Genomic DNA, 14,704 nt, shown 5'->3' with positions numbered 1-14,704 from the left:
TATGTATTTGGAAACTAAATTCTTTTAAATAAAAGTGACCAACATTTTTGATTGTTAAAAATAATCTTCAATGGAAACCCTGGATAAGAATAAGAATTCAAGAACAAATGGTGTTTTTTGGTGTTTTTCTTTCTTTTCTTTCTTTCTTTTTTTTTTTTTGAGACTGAGTCTCACTCTGTCAGTCAGGCTGGAGTGCAATGGCACCATCTCTGCTCACTGCAACCTCCGCCTACTGGGCTCAAGCGATTCTCCTGCCTCAGCCTCCTGAGTAGCTGGGATTACAGGTGCCCACCAGCACGCCTGGCTAATTTTTGTATTTTTAGTAGAGACGGGGGTTTCACCATGTTGGCCGGGCTGGTCTCGAACTCCTGACCTCAAATGATCCACCTGCCTCGGCCTCCCAAAGTGCTGGGATTACAGGTGTAAGCCACTACCCCCGGCCCAAATGGTGTTTTTCTATACGTATGCTTTAGAAATTGACATTTTCCAAGTTGAATGTCCTGAAATTAATAATAAAAGAGGCAAATTAAATCTCTATTTCAATAGACTTACCTCTTTTCTTCTGAATCATGATTTTCAGAGGTATTACTAACTTTTAAGTCAACTTCTATTCTTAAACTTTTTGGAGGATGCTAAGATGACGATTTTGTGTTTTTAAGAAAGCAATAAAAAAAGTTTAAAATACTGTTTAAGTCCATTTCAAACTGTACAATAACTTCTCTTTTACCTCCTCCAAGGCAAGCCATAAGAATTAATGTCTGCTTACAAGCATATCATAACTGGATGTGCAATGCTGAACCCATCTGACTAAAAGGGAGTGTGAGCTATGGTTCAAAGGAGTTGGAATATTTCAAATTTAGAGCCCTGGATTTATCTTTGCTAGTTATTGTAGTTAAAGCTTCAGCAGTGGCAAAGCTTTTAATGATTCTACCTACAAGAAAGCAGGCCCCACAATCTGTTCTTCAACTCTTTGGTGTCTGTGGTGACTACTAGCAACAGGATCTATTAAACTGGGTCAGACTCTAGACCAAGTCCACTGATTGACTTTCAGATGTGTTCCTCTCAGAAGGGAATGAAGGCAGGTGGTGGACCCCTCATGGCTTAGGTTTCCTTTCAGTTGATTCTTTGACTGTTTAGATGACTAGAAGTTCTCAACATGCTGGAGTCAAAATTGATCCAAATCTCCCTACTCTCAAGCCATCTAGTGCTCTTACCCCAGGCCTCTGACCCACTACCTTTTCAATACGTCATTCTTACTATGTCCTGGCCCTCTCTCTTCAGCTATTCCCTTGCTATGTTCCTTTTCTCTGCCATATGTGTACATTCTTCCTTTCTTCTAATACTTAACTCAAGTCCTACAGTGTTTACAAGGACTTCTTTGACCATCCTGTCCATGGTGACCTCTTGGCCCCTCAGCCTCTCAAGGGCAATAATCTCAATGTCCTGCAGAACTCCTTATCCTTTCATGTGTATGTCTGATCTCTTCAGCTAGATGGTACCCAAGCTCTTTGGGGCAAATTTTGTAATCCGTCCCCTACCCCACTAGAGTTCCAAGCACAGGGCTGGATAAGCATATAGCAGGCCCTCAAGTATCTGCAGTAAGCATCATGTGACTGACACCGCACAGGGAAAAATAGACCACCACAATGTCGGATTACACAGACACGTATTTGCAAAACAAATAGCTAAAGGTATTCTTTGATCCCCTGAGACTATAAATCTGACCTCCACAAAACCCAGTTGTTTTCTTTAATACATTCCTGTCCCTAAGGAAGCCCCTGTAGGCAATCTGGCTTATATAGTTAGGGTTCAGAAACCAGTGCCCAACCCAGTCACTGAAGACAAATAGAAACATGGCAGTCATGAAACTAGCAGGTTGTTACCTCCATATAGAACATGACTTTACGCATGCGGACGATGTGGGAGAGTTACAATTCCAGACTGCAACAGACCAACAAGTTCAGGAGTACCTGGAAGGTCACAGGCAAGAGAACAGGGGAAGGGGCTGTCTTGTAGCAAGAATGTTCCTCACCACACATGGATTTTTGTGGGCTTCTCCTTCCATAAACTCCATGTTATTCCTAAAAATACATTCCAGGAACCTTTTCCAGGAGAGGAAAAGACAGGCTCCAATATATCAGTTAGCTGAGTTAGTCCTTGGCCTACTAAACTCTCACATAGGAATAAAGAAAAAGACAATAAACAAAAACAAAACAACTCTCAAAACAACAACAAAACATCCACCTCTCCCTGAAGGAGCTCCCCCTTTTTTGAGGTTCCTACTCTACAGAGGGAAGAGCCAGCTGAATCAAAAAAAGTCAGATTTTCCCAAAGCAGCCAATTTCCAGGTTAGAGACCACATTGCAGAATGTGAGATTATCCAGCAACAACTCACTATCCTTGTGGCTGTGAGCAAACACAACTGCTATGTAAAAACTGATACAGTAATCTGGCCCTTTTACCTCTGTCCCTCTCCATATCTGGTTGTATTAATTTGGGAGAAAATTTACTCAGCTAAAAACAGATAATTTTGGATACTGTGGGATACTGTTATGGCAGAAGGAGACAGTGATAAGGTGGGTTTGAAAGAAGGAATAGATTAACTCCTGGGTACAGGCCTGCCCCATCCCCACCTTATGGATCTAGATCCCCAGTCAGGGTGGTTACGGCACAAGGAGTCCTGTGGAAGCTATTTAATGTTCCTAAGGCATTTTGTTTGGCTTTGCCAGTCCCAGCCTAGTCTGGTCCACTCCCCTTGCAATGGACTGGAGAGAGGGACTCACCACAGGTTGAGCATTTTCAGGCAGCTACAGAGTATATAAAGAGAAAAACACAGAAAGGAAGAGAGAGAAAGAGAGAGATATTAGTCCACAGAGGTGAAATGGAAGCGACTCCCTGTGAGCCATGCAAACATGCAGTATGTGTCTGTGTTTAGTTTCTTCTTCTGTCAAGGTAGGGTGAGTAGGCCCAGGCCACTTGGTCCCCACGTTAAAGTGGAGGGTTCGGACAGGAGCCTGACAGAAGCATCAAGGTGGGAGCTGGATCTCAGGGGTAAGGCAAAACAGAAAGAGTTGGTGGGAGCTCCAGGGTGGGCTTTCCTGGGCAACTTCTAGGAAGGCAGCAGGGGAAAGAGCAAATGACCCTGCCTGTAAGAACTCAATCAAGCACCAGGGGTGAACCATTTTGGTTTCCACATGAAGTCTTACTGTGCAATATTAAGCTAGCCTCTCAAATATTCTGAGGGAAAAAGAAAGTCCCTAGCCTTTGTACAAGTCCAACATGCCTGATCAAAGCAGCTAGCAGTTAGATCTTCCTCTAGAGAGGGAGAAAAGGTTTAAGTGACACTTACTTTAACTTATTAGAAGATGAATCACAGGGAGGAGGGTCACTGCTCTGTATTAGGTATAACTACCAGAGAAGGACCTCAATTCTACTCTTGTTAATGCTCAGGAGAAATGAGGTTCACATTTGTTAAATTATAGCTAAAGTCTGGATAACCAAAAATTCCTGTATTCTTACTGTAACAAAAATCAACCAAAAAGCTGCCTGCCCTTACCACCCTTTAAACCATAAACAAGGACACATGTCCTGGAGCTAAAGAAAAAGGGAATTCACATGTTCATTTTGTACACAGAACAAAACCTAAGACCCTGTTATTTCTTTCCACCTTTACACTAAACAAGCTGGGTGAGGAACCCAAAATCAAAAGCCTGAAAGTGAAGGTTTCACATGGTCTCCCCAGTAGTGAGGTGTGTCTCAATATAAGCATCAGCCCCCTCTACCCCACAAGCAGGCTGCATGAACAAATGGCATCACAGCTGCGTGCAATGAGGGGCTGTTTGGAACACCTCGTGCTTCTCTAGCTGTGACTTCTTCCAATGAAAATGATCAACCAGGTGGACACAGGGCTACCCTTTCCTTGCCCCCACACACAAAGGCCAAGAAAAATAACACATGGCTGGGCCCTGACAGTTCTCTGGGCAAGATGGATTGATAGCCCATGAAATCACTAAATGCCCTAAGCCATGAGCTTCGGGATGACATCTGGTCAAATATAATTGCTCCCCTAAGCTTTCTACATCTTTTAGAAGGTCCAAACCTGAAGCTGGTGGCAAAGAGGCACATTTGTCCTTTTTGCTAAATGACAAGACTTTAAACTCTCCTTACATTCTAGAGGTTAGATTATACCAATACAGAATACACCAGATTGAAATCTCTGTGTGAATGAGCCCATATCTTACACACAGAACACAAATACCACACTCACATACACAATTAGTATACACATTTACCAAAATGAGATGAGATGAATGGGTTCAAAAGATAAACCTGTATAGGGCATAACATAAAACTAAAGCCCATTTGATTATTGCATTCAAAGTATACTATTAAATCCAAAGCTAAACTTCTAGCCTTCAAAGTAATAGCCACAAAGGTGAATTGAGAATGCGGTGGGAGCTGGGAACAGGTATGGCCATCCTTCAAGCTCTGACAATGTTTGGATCAGACCACGCTTAGTACAGTGGTTCTCAACATTGGCTACATGTTAGAATGACCTGAACTTTTAAAATTCTTGATGCTCAGGCCACATTTCAATAAATTAAATCAGAATGCCTGAGGCCAGACTCAGACATTTGTATTTTCTACCATGCCCCAGATGACTCCAAAGTGCAGCCAGTTGAGAGCCCAGAGGGTGGGAGTAACATATTGTTTATTTAAGATAATGTAGTTTTGTATGGAAATTGAAAAACTGTGAGTACCATTAACATCTCCAAGAGATATTAATGAGAATAGGAGCATGTTTCCTTACTAAAATGGTCTTTTCCTGGCATAACCAGCATAACCCTCACCCCCTTAAATATCAGTGCCTTATAGAAGCCGGGAGAAGAGCTCTGAAGCTGCCTACAGTTAGCAGGGGCTCAACAAGAGACAGTCAAGTCATCCTCATTTACTTTTGATGTATTGGGTAGGAATCCTCAAGCCCTGGTTTTCCAAGAAAAACTTTTCTTTTTTTTTTTTTTTGAGACGGAGTCTCGCTCTGTCGCCAGGTTGGTGTGCAGTGGCACAATCTCGGCTCACCACAACCCCTGCCTCGCAGGTTCAGGCGATTCTCCTGCCTCAGCCTCCTGAGTAGCTGGGACTACAGGTGTATGCCACCACACCCAGCTAATTTTTATATTTTTAGTAGAGACGGGGTTTCACCATGTTGGCCAGGATGGTCTCAATCTCTTGACCTTGTGATCCTCCTGCTTCAGCTTCCCAAAGTGCTGGGATTACATGTGTGAGCCACTGCACCTGGCCAAAAACTTGTGTGTGTGTGTGTGTGTGTGTGTGTGTGACAGGGTCACACCTGTCACCCAGGTTGGAGTACAGTGACATGACCATAGCTCACTGCAGCCTGAACCTTCCAAGTACCTGGGACTACAGGTGCATACCACCATGCCCAGCTAATTTTTAATTTTTTTATAGAGATGGGGTCTCATTATGTTGCCTAGGCTGGTCTCAAACCCCTAGACTCAAGTGATCCTCCTGCCTCAGCCTCCCAAAGTGCTAAGATTACAGGCATGAACCACCACAATTGGCTAGAAAGGACTTCTTGAAGGTAAAATGAGTTCATCAAATAGATTGGCAGGGCTGGGCACGGTGGTTCATGCCTGTAATTTCATGACTTTGGGAGACTGAGGCAGGAGGATCGCTTGAGCTTGGGGAATAGAAGCTGCAGTTAGCCATGATCGTGCCACTGCACTCCAGCTTTGGCAACAGAGAGAGACCCTGTCTCAAAAAATAAATAAATAAAAAAGATGGGCAGGAGACCAGGGGAATAGGCAGGAAAGACAACAACACAAAGTGCATCTGGAAGGTGGAAGAATGCAAGTCTCAGTGGCATCTCACTAACTTACATTTAGAGGTATAAGAGTGTTCTGGCTTGTATTAAGCTACCTGGGGCTCATGAGACCACTTAGGTACAATATCACTATAAATATGTTGTCTGCTTCAGAAAACAAGACCCTGGGATATCCCGAAGGTTCTCAAAGGGCTCACAAGAAAGGTCCTCCATATCAGGGATGGCAGCAGTTACTGACTCATGGTGTCTCTATCTCTCCCTACCTGGTATCTTCTTGAAGTCTAAATCTGGATCTAAATTTGTGATGGGGAAAAAAGGGAAAAAAGTGGTAGAAATGCTGCTTTTGCAGCAGAATTGGCAGTTATCTCACCTTCCACCCCAGATTTTAAGAGTTTAAACACAGACCATGCAGCGCACCCAAGGGGCTGGTGGTATGGGTGGGGCAAGACATTCACATGCAAGAGAAGCAGAAAAGGGTGTGGGGCAACCTCCTTACCCTCCTGAGATGAGTATGACTTCCATTCTTTTCCCACACTCTCATTCACAGATGCAGACTATAATATTTTTCTTGCCTGACTTAGTCTCTCTGAAGCCAGAATCATTTGAGAGTGAACGAAACGGTCCTGAACTCCTTGTTCCATGACCGTACATCCAGTTGTTAGCCCACAATCAGAAATCGAATGCTATTCAGCATGGCCCATGGTTTAACAGCAGATTTTTCTCTATATCCCATACAGAGCAAGAAGCTCCACAGCCCCAAGAAGCTCATGGCTACTATCTATTGTAGCCCTGATAACATGATTCTTTCAGTTCACTATGTCTTTTTCATGTGAACTAGAAAAATGTGACTGTCTTCCCCGAAATCACAGCTAAAGAAGGGCAGTAGCAGCCTTAAGGTACCATGCAAAAATTAAAACAGTTAAGGAAGAAAGCTGTGGTTACAAGCATGAGAAATCCAGTCTGAGATGAGCAGCATACAGAGAGGAAGAGACAGAAAAGATTTTTCAACCCATGACTTAAGAGCCCCCTTGAAAGATGTACGTACTTAGCTTCCTCCACTACCTCCACCTCGGCATGAGCTGTGATTGGTGCATTGGAGTGGGCTCCTGTGGGATCATCAACATTCAGCTCTCCATTGGTTGAGCTAACCACCTGAAACAGAAAGACAGAGTGGGTGACAGGCACCATGGCAACAGAAATCTCTTGCCAGCGCCAAACAGGGTCACTAAACAGGCAGTGTCTGGAATGTTTGTTTTCCTGGGTTAAGGGATCAATTTAGGGAAGGTTCCCACGCCCATATCATGCGAGAACACTAATATCAATGATGTAATCATACAATGATGATAATAACTTACAAACTGAGTGCCTACTTGGTGTCTGACACTCTGCTACATTGCGTGTGTAAATTTAATCCTTACAAAAATCTTATGAAATAGGTCTTTTTACAGATGGAAACACTAACAAATGACTTAACCAAGGTTTAGAGTTAATATCTGTGAATTTCCATGAGGAAAATTTGTTCTAAACACAGATTCTTTCATATTGCAAAAACACACACATTACTTTGTTAAGTTAAAAATAACTGCATGACTGACTTCTAAAGGTAAAATCACTTGGCTCCCTTGAATGTGATGGGTGAAGTCTACTTCTCTCAGTTTATTATGCTATAATTATATAGACTTGGCGCTGATGTTGAAAGAAAAAGTTCTAAAAAGGAAGTCAACAGTGGGTACCAGAAACTATAAATAATCACACTTTCCTTCAGAAATTTCCTCATGGCTTTGAGCATTGGTTCGAAGTTACACAAATAACAAGATTGTCACATCCTCTCCGATAAGAGGGAAGATGGTAAAAAAACACTCTCCCTTGGAAAGCCAGTCTTATTTCAACAACCTTTATTTCAGGTTCACTGTCATCCCATTTCTCACTGATGGTCCCCGAAATGTAAGTGAAGGCTGTCACTCCTGTCATCTGGTTAATGTGGACCCGATCAGGCTTCTCTCGCATGTGTAGCTGCTTCTGCCACCTGGTTTCATTTCCAGCACGTGATTCCTGTTTATGTGGGTGCTGGGAAGTGGGAAAAGGGGCCTCACTGCTGGACAAAACACTCTGCTTGTTAAAGACTTTGGCTGAAACATGGGAGAGAACACAAAATAGGATAAACAATTTGGATATCATATGCCCTTGGATAAGTACTTCCATCTATTTGAGATTGTTTCTTCTAGGTTGATGAGAGAATTATACAAGAAAATGTATAAGACTATCTAGTATAATACCTAGTATAAATAAGGGAAGCAGCATAGTGTAGAAATTGCCCTAATCAGCCCTAAGTTTGAACCCCAGCTCCACCAGTTATTTGCTGTGGGTCTTTGGGCAAGATCCTCAGTCTATGCCTAAGCTTCCTAATCTCTAAAATGGGAGAACAATGCTGCTTACCTAATGGTGTTTACTGTGCAGACAACCCACAGAAAGTGCTTAGCCCAGTGGCATGAGACATGGTAACAGCTCAATAAATGGTCATCTTACTGTTACTCTCTCTCCATAACTGTTTATTCTTATCTGCCTCTAGCTCAGGGGTCCTCACCAGCAGTTAATCCACAAAAATTTCCTGAATAGTCATAAAGAGGAGGGTGGGAGGAAATATTTAGTACACGTAGCCTTTGGGACAGATAGGGTGAATACTACTTACTAGCAAGCTATATCCACCATTATTTCTAAACAAGAAATAATTATTGTTCTCATTAATAACACTTTTTTTTTTTTGAGAGAGAGAGTCTTGCTCTGTCGCCCAGGCTGGAGTGCAGTGGCACGATTTCGGCTCATTGCAACCTCTGCCTCCCAGGTTCAAGCGGTTCTCCTGCCTCAGTCTCCCGAGTAGCTGAGATTACAGGTATGTGCCACCACACCTGGCTGTTTTTTTTTTTTTTAGTAGAGATGGGGTTTCACCATGTTGGCCAGGCTAGTCTTGAACTCCTGATCTCAGGGTGTCCACCCACCTCGGCTTCCCGAAGTGCTGGGATTACAGGCATGAGCCACTGTGCCCGGCCTCCAGCTGAATCTTTATAAAAGACTTTTATTTGTTTAAACACAAGGAGACTTAAAGATTAAAACGGATTAAAAGAGACTAAGACATTGTAAAAGACTGATGAGGCATATTGCATTGGTTAATTCGAGGCATGAACCTTGATTAAATCCTGGACACTACAATATTAATTCTGGGGACAACTGGAATTAGATGGAATGTGACATGAACTGTATATTAGATATTATGAAATTAACTTTCTTAGAATGTCTTCGTTCTTAGAAGATACAGGCTGAAGTACTTTGGGATAAGATATGATGTCTGCAACTTACTTTCATATGGTTTAGCAAGCAAACACACACACAAACTTTCACTCATAGATTTAAAGCAAATATGGCAAAATCTTAATAATTCGTTCAGCAAGGTTAGAGATATACAAGAGTTCATTGCATTTCCCTCCCGATTTCTTTGTAGAGTTGAAATTTTCAATACAAAAAGTTGAGGAAAAACCAGCAAAACCAAAAAGTTGAGGAAATAGGGTATATGGATTGGAAAACCACAGCTCCTCACTCTAATGCTATCCTGTTAATTTCCTCAGTGCTTCATTTGCTTCTTGTGGACATACTCTGGCTGCATACCAGTGATAATACTGGTAAACTCATTCTGTGAGCACAAGGGTTACAGGAGAAAACATAGTAAGTTTCTAGTGGACAATTCAGGAACTAGACAAGATGTTAAATAAAATGTCTTGGCTTCTACTCACATGAATGAAACATTAGTAAGCATCACCACTGAGAATTACCTGGTGACTCTGGGTCATGAGGCCTGCTCACAGCGTTTCACATGGCTTATACTTCCTAAATTCTCCTTGCTACAAATTGCCATTTGGGCTATAAGCACTGTCCTTGGGCAATCTAAGGAATAAGAGGTTATCCCCATTTTACAGACTAGACATCTTGTCTGTATCAATGAGCATCTGGTCTCAAATGAATGAGACATCAACAGAGCCTCCATTCTCTACTTTTAAACTTAATTGTACCAAAAACATACTTAAAGGCCCAGATGTGTAGCCTTTAAGTCTACACATCTGGGCCTTCACAGCATCTGCTTAATTATTTCAGGTTAGAGGTCTGGTTTGTCAAACTACTGAACTGCAGGCAGTGGAACAAACACTGTGTAAATGATGGAAGAGTTGGATTCTAGGCCTTGTTCTACCATTAACATCCTCTGTGAGCCCTATTTTCTAATTCTACAAGACAAGGCAAATGACCATGATCCTATCAACTTCATAAATATGAAGGGAATTAAATACACTGATGTTTAGAAAATAAATTTAAAAAAATTAAAAAGAATCTTATGAATAACAAGTTACTGACATTTTAAACAATATTATCTTTATGTTTTCCTTATTTTTTTTTTGGAGATGGAGTCTCGCTTTGTTGCCCAGGCTGCAGTGCAGTGGAGTGATCTTGGCTCACTGCAACCTCTGCCTCCCGAGTTCAAGTGATTCTCCTGCCTCAGCCTCCCGAGTAGCTGGGACTACAGGTATGCACCACGACGTCTGGCTAATTTTTGTATTTTTTAGTAGAGATGGGGTTTCACCACATTGGCCAGGCTGATCTTGAACTCCTGACCCCAAGTGATCCAGCTGTTATGTTTTTCTCTATTAAATTTTTAGTATAACTTTATGGCCGGGTGCGGTGGCTCACGCCTGTAATCCTAGCATTTTGGGAGGCCGAGGCGGGCAGATCACGAGGTCAGGAGATCAAGACCATCCTGACTAACACGGTGAAACTCCATTTCTATTAAAAATACAAAAACTTAGCCGAGAGTGGTGGCGCATGTCTGTAGTCCCAGCTACTCGGGAGGCTGAGGCAGGAGAATGGTGTGAACCTGGGAGGCGTAGCTTGCAGTGAGCAGAGATAATGCCACTGCACTCCAGCCTGGGCGACAGAGAGAGACTCCGTCTCAATAAATAAATAAATAAATAAATAAATAAATAAATAAATAAATAAATAATAAATAAATAAATAAATAAATAAATAAATAAATAAATAAATAAATAAATAATTTTTAGTATAACTTCATTATAAAAGATAATAAAAAATAAGCTTCATTATAAAAAGCTTTATTTGCGGCCGGGCACGGTGGCTCATGCCTGTAATCCTAGCACTTTGGGAGGCCGAGACAGGCGGATTGCCTGAGCTCAGGAGTTCGAGACCAGCCTGGACAACATGGTGAAACCCCGTCTCTACTAAAATACAAAAAATCAGCTGGGCGTGGTGGTGGGCACCTGTAATCCCAGCTACTCAGGAGGCTGAGGCATGAGAATTGCTTGAACCTCAGGAGGCGGAGGTTGTGGACAGCCAAGATCATGCCACTGCACCCCAGCCTGGACAACAATGAGAAACTCTGTCTCAAAAAAAAAAAAAAAAAGATTTGCATATTTCAAATAGACATTTATTTTGCTTTAATCACTATTAAAATTAATCGCTTATTACTCTGGCTATGCCAAACAAGACCCATTAATATCTTATAGCATTACTCATGAGAAAGACTAAGATGAAGGACTGTTTTGACGTTCAGACCTGGTAATATCCCTTTTAGGAGTCTCAATAATTTGGGTTATTAGTTTCATTTCTTAAAATGTCACTGTGAGGAGAAATCAGAGCTGTGTACCAAAGGAAACAGTACTTTAACTCATGTGTCATTCTAAGTCTTATGTCCTTACTTGGTCCTGAACATTTCTAAAAACTCCCTAAACATTTTAATTTAGACAACTTTAGAGGAATCTTTTTGAAAGGGAAAATATATTATCTTCTTGCATTTAGGCCTTCCACACATAAAAGATCTGTGGAAATACTGGAAGGATGAGAACCATGGGGGTCTGCCCATTAAAGATGTTGGAACAGGAGTCTCCATGTGCCTTATCAGAGCAAACTTTTCTTGTCTTAGCATTCTGCACTCCCTCCCAGGGTCATGGTGTCTGCAAGTCACCCAGGTTAGGCCAAACATGATTTTACTACATTACCTCTGGCAAGTGAGACAACTCAGAAATATGTGGACATCTGTTGTGTTAGGAAAGTATTGTTAATTTGGTTTGCAAAAGGTATGCTAAAAACAGTGTAAGCCCAAAGATGCCAAAGTAATGAGGAGCAGCAGAGCTGAAAATAATATTAGGTAAATGGTGTAACTGCCTGTCGTCTATCTAAGTGCCAAGGAAGCTGGTAAAACTTAGTTTATAGGGAGTAGAGGAAGTTGCATGTTTCAAAAGAGCTGCCAAAGACACCTCAATTGGACCCATTTCTAAAGGACACTTTACGAGGCCAGGCACGGTGGCTCACACCTGTAATCCCAGGACTTTGTGAGGCCGAGGCGGGTGGATCACTTGAGGTCAGGAGTTTGAGACCAGCCTGGGCAACATGGCAAAAACCCATCTCTACTAAATATCCAAAAATTAGCTGGGTGTGTGGCACGTGCCTGTAATCTCAGCTGCTCTAGAGGCTAAGACAGGAGAATCGCTTGAACCCAGGAAACAGCAATTGCAGTGAACCAAGATCGCGCCACTGCACTCCAGCCTGGATGACAGAGCAAGACTCTGTCTCAAAAAAAAAAAAAAAAAAAAAGAGAAAAGAAAAAAGAAATATGCTTATTTTGTAATTATAAAAAGACAAGGATAAACCATAATGTTAAAAAGGAAAACACCAAAGAGCTGCTCTTGCAGCTCTGTTTTGAATAAGCTGCTCTCTTCTATTGGTGTACAGATCCCAGGATCTCCTAACTTTATTATTATACTAGGGATTCCCTTTGTTTCTTTCCTGTGCTGGACCTCTGGTTTCCTGGATCCCAGATATTCCTTTCTTTTTATTTTTTTTGAGATAGAGTCTCATTGTGTTGCCCAGGCTGGAGTGCAGGGGCGCAATCTTAGCTCGCTGCAACTTCTGCCTCCCGAGTTCAAGTGATTCTCCTGCCTCAGCCTCCCGAGTAGCTGGGACTACAGGTACCCACCACCATGCCCAGCTAATTTTTTAAAATTATTTTTTAGTAGAGATGGGGTTTCACTATGGTGGCCAGGCTGGTCTTGAACTCCTGACCTTGTGATCTGCCCACCTCAGCCTCCCAAAGTGCTGGGATTACAGGCATGAGCCATTGCACATGGCTGCTATTCTCTTGTTCTATTAATTCTGATAACACACATCCTCATGTGGCTTCATAAGAAAGTGTGCCTGAGAAATAAAATTGAGAGTTTTTGTTTTGTTTTGTTTTGTTTTGTTTTGTTTTGTTTTTAAAGAGACAGGGTCTTGCTCTGTCACCCAGGCTGAAATGCAGTGGTACGATCATGGCTCACTGCAGCCTCAAACTCCTGCGCTCAAGCGATCCTCCCGCCTGAGCCTTCCTGGCAGCTAGGACTATAGGCACATACCACCACACCTAGCCAATTTTTCTGTTTTGTGTAGAGACAAGATCTTGCTATATTGCCAGGATGGTCAAGAACTCCTGGCCTCAAGTGATCCTCCTGCCTAGGCCTCTCAAAATGCTGGAATTATAGGTGTAAGCCACTGTGCCTGGCTCCTAAGAGCAATGATTTTTTTTTTTTTTTTTTGAGACAGAGTCTCAGTCCATCACCCAGGCTGGAGTGCAATGGCGTGATTTCGGCTCGCTGCAACCTCTGCCTCCCAGGTTCAAGAGATTCTCCTGCCTCAGCCTCCTAAGTAGCTGGAACTATAGGCATGCGCCACCATGCCCAGCTAATTTTTGTATTTTTAGTAGAGATGGGGTTTCACCGTGTTGGCCAGGATGGTCTCAATCACTTGACCTCGTGATCCGCCCATCTTGGCCTCCCAAAGTGCTGGGATTACAGGCGTGAGCCACCACGCCTGGCCATCCTAGATAATTTTTTTTAACTTTCTGTAGAGCCGAGCTCTCCCTTTGTTGCTCAGTCTTGTCCAATCCATCATTTTTTTTTTTTTTTGAGATGGAGCCTCGTTCTGTCACCCAGGTTAGAGTGTGCAGTGGCATGATCTCAGCTCACTGCAACTTCTGCCTCCCAGATTCAGGCAATCCTCCCACCTCAGCCTCCTGAGTAGCTAGGATTACAGGTATGCGCCACCGGGCCTAGCTAATTTTTTTTTTGTATTTATAGTAGAGATGGGGTTTCACCATGTTGGCCAGGCTAGTCTTGACCTCAAGTGATCCATCTGCTTTGGCCTCCCAAAGTGCTGGGATTACAGGAGCTACCACGCCCAGCCTCAATCCATCATTTTAACCTATATGATCCTATGTGGTTTTCTATAGGGCCAAAACTGTCTGTCAAGCTGTGATTAAGATCTTTCTATGAATCACTCCTTTAACAGCGTATCCTAGCTGATCAAGGCTACCAAGATGCATTTCTACATGCACAAACCTGTCTGCGTCTTTATAAGAATTTATGTTTGACAGCTCTGAGTTCACTGTGTGTCCCAACTGATGGTGTCACTTACCAGTATGAGAATATTGAGGCTAAAATTATTAAAAACATTCACATATAAGACAAGTTAACAGACACCAGATGTTCTAGTACTAAACAGAAAAAAGAGATTCAGAATAGCCCAAATGAAATCAGAAATAATTTTCTTTTTTTTTTTTTTTTCGATCTATGCGTCGCTCTGTCACCCAGGCTGGAGTGCAGTGGCGCAATCTCGGCTCACTGCAAGCTCCGCCTCCCGGGTTCACGCCATTCTCCTGCCTCAGCCTCTCCGAGTAGCTGGGACTACAGGCGCCCGCCACCACGCCCGGCTAATTTTTTTGTATTTTTTAGTAGAGACGGGGTTTCACCATGGTCTCGATCTCCTGACCTC

The 14,704-nt window shown here is 42.6% G+C and overlaps 1 protein-coding gene across 18 annotated transcripts in view; it reads right to left on the bottom strand.

Moving 5' to 3' along the window:
• CSNK1G1 (casein kinase 1 gamma 1) overlaps positions 1 to 14,704 on the bottom strand; it is a 235,182-nt gene that overhangs the window by 8,284 nt on the left and 212,194 nt on the right. For 14 of the 18 annotated variants that reach the window (XM_058427276.1, XM_058427280.1, XM_058427287.1 and 11 more), the window contains one exon: positions 6,891 to 6,997. In XM_058427276.1, coding sequence (XP_058283259.1) covers positions 6,891 to 6,997 — 107 coding nt within the window. Of the gene's footprint in view, positions 1 to 159; positions 501 to 2,783; positions 2,808 to 6,890; positions 6,998 to 7,723; positions 7,975 to 14,704 lie in introns of those variants that run through there. The other 4 variants (XM_058427284.1, XM_058427289.1, XM_058427281.1 and 1 more) reach the window with 3 other exon arrangements.

The sequence above is a fragment of the Hylobates moloch genome, unplaced genomic scaffold (assembly GCF_009828535.3).
Source record: "Hylobates moloch isolate HMO894 unplaced genomic scaffold, HMol_V3 SCAFFOLD_14, whole genome shotgun sequence".
NCBI classification, from domain to species: Eukaryota; Metazoa; Chordata; class Mammalia; order Primates; family Hylobatidae; genus Hylobates; species Hylobates moloch.
The sequence above is the reverse complement of the archived record's forward strand: the minus strand, read 5'-3'. Positions and strand labels throughout refer to the sequence as shown.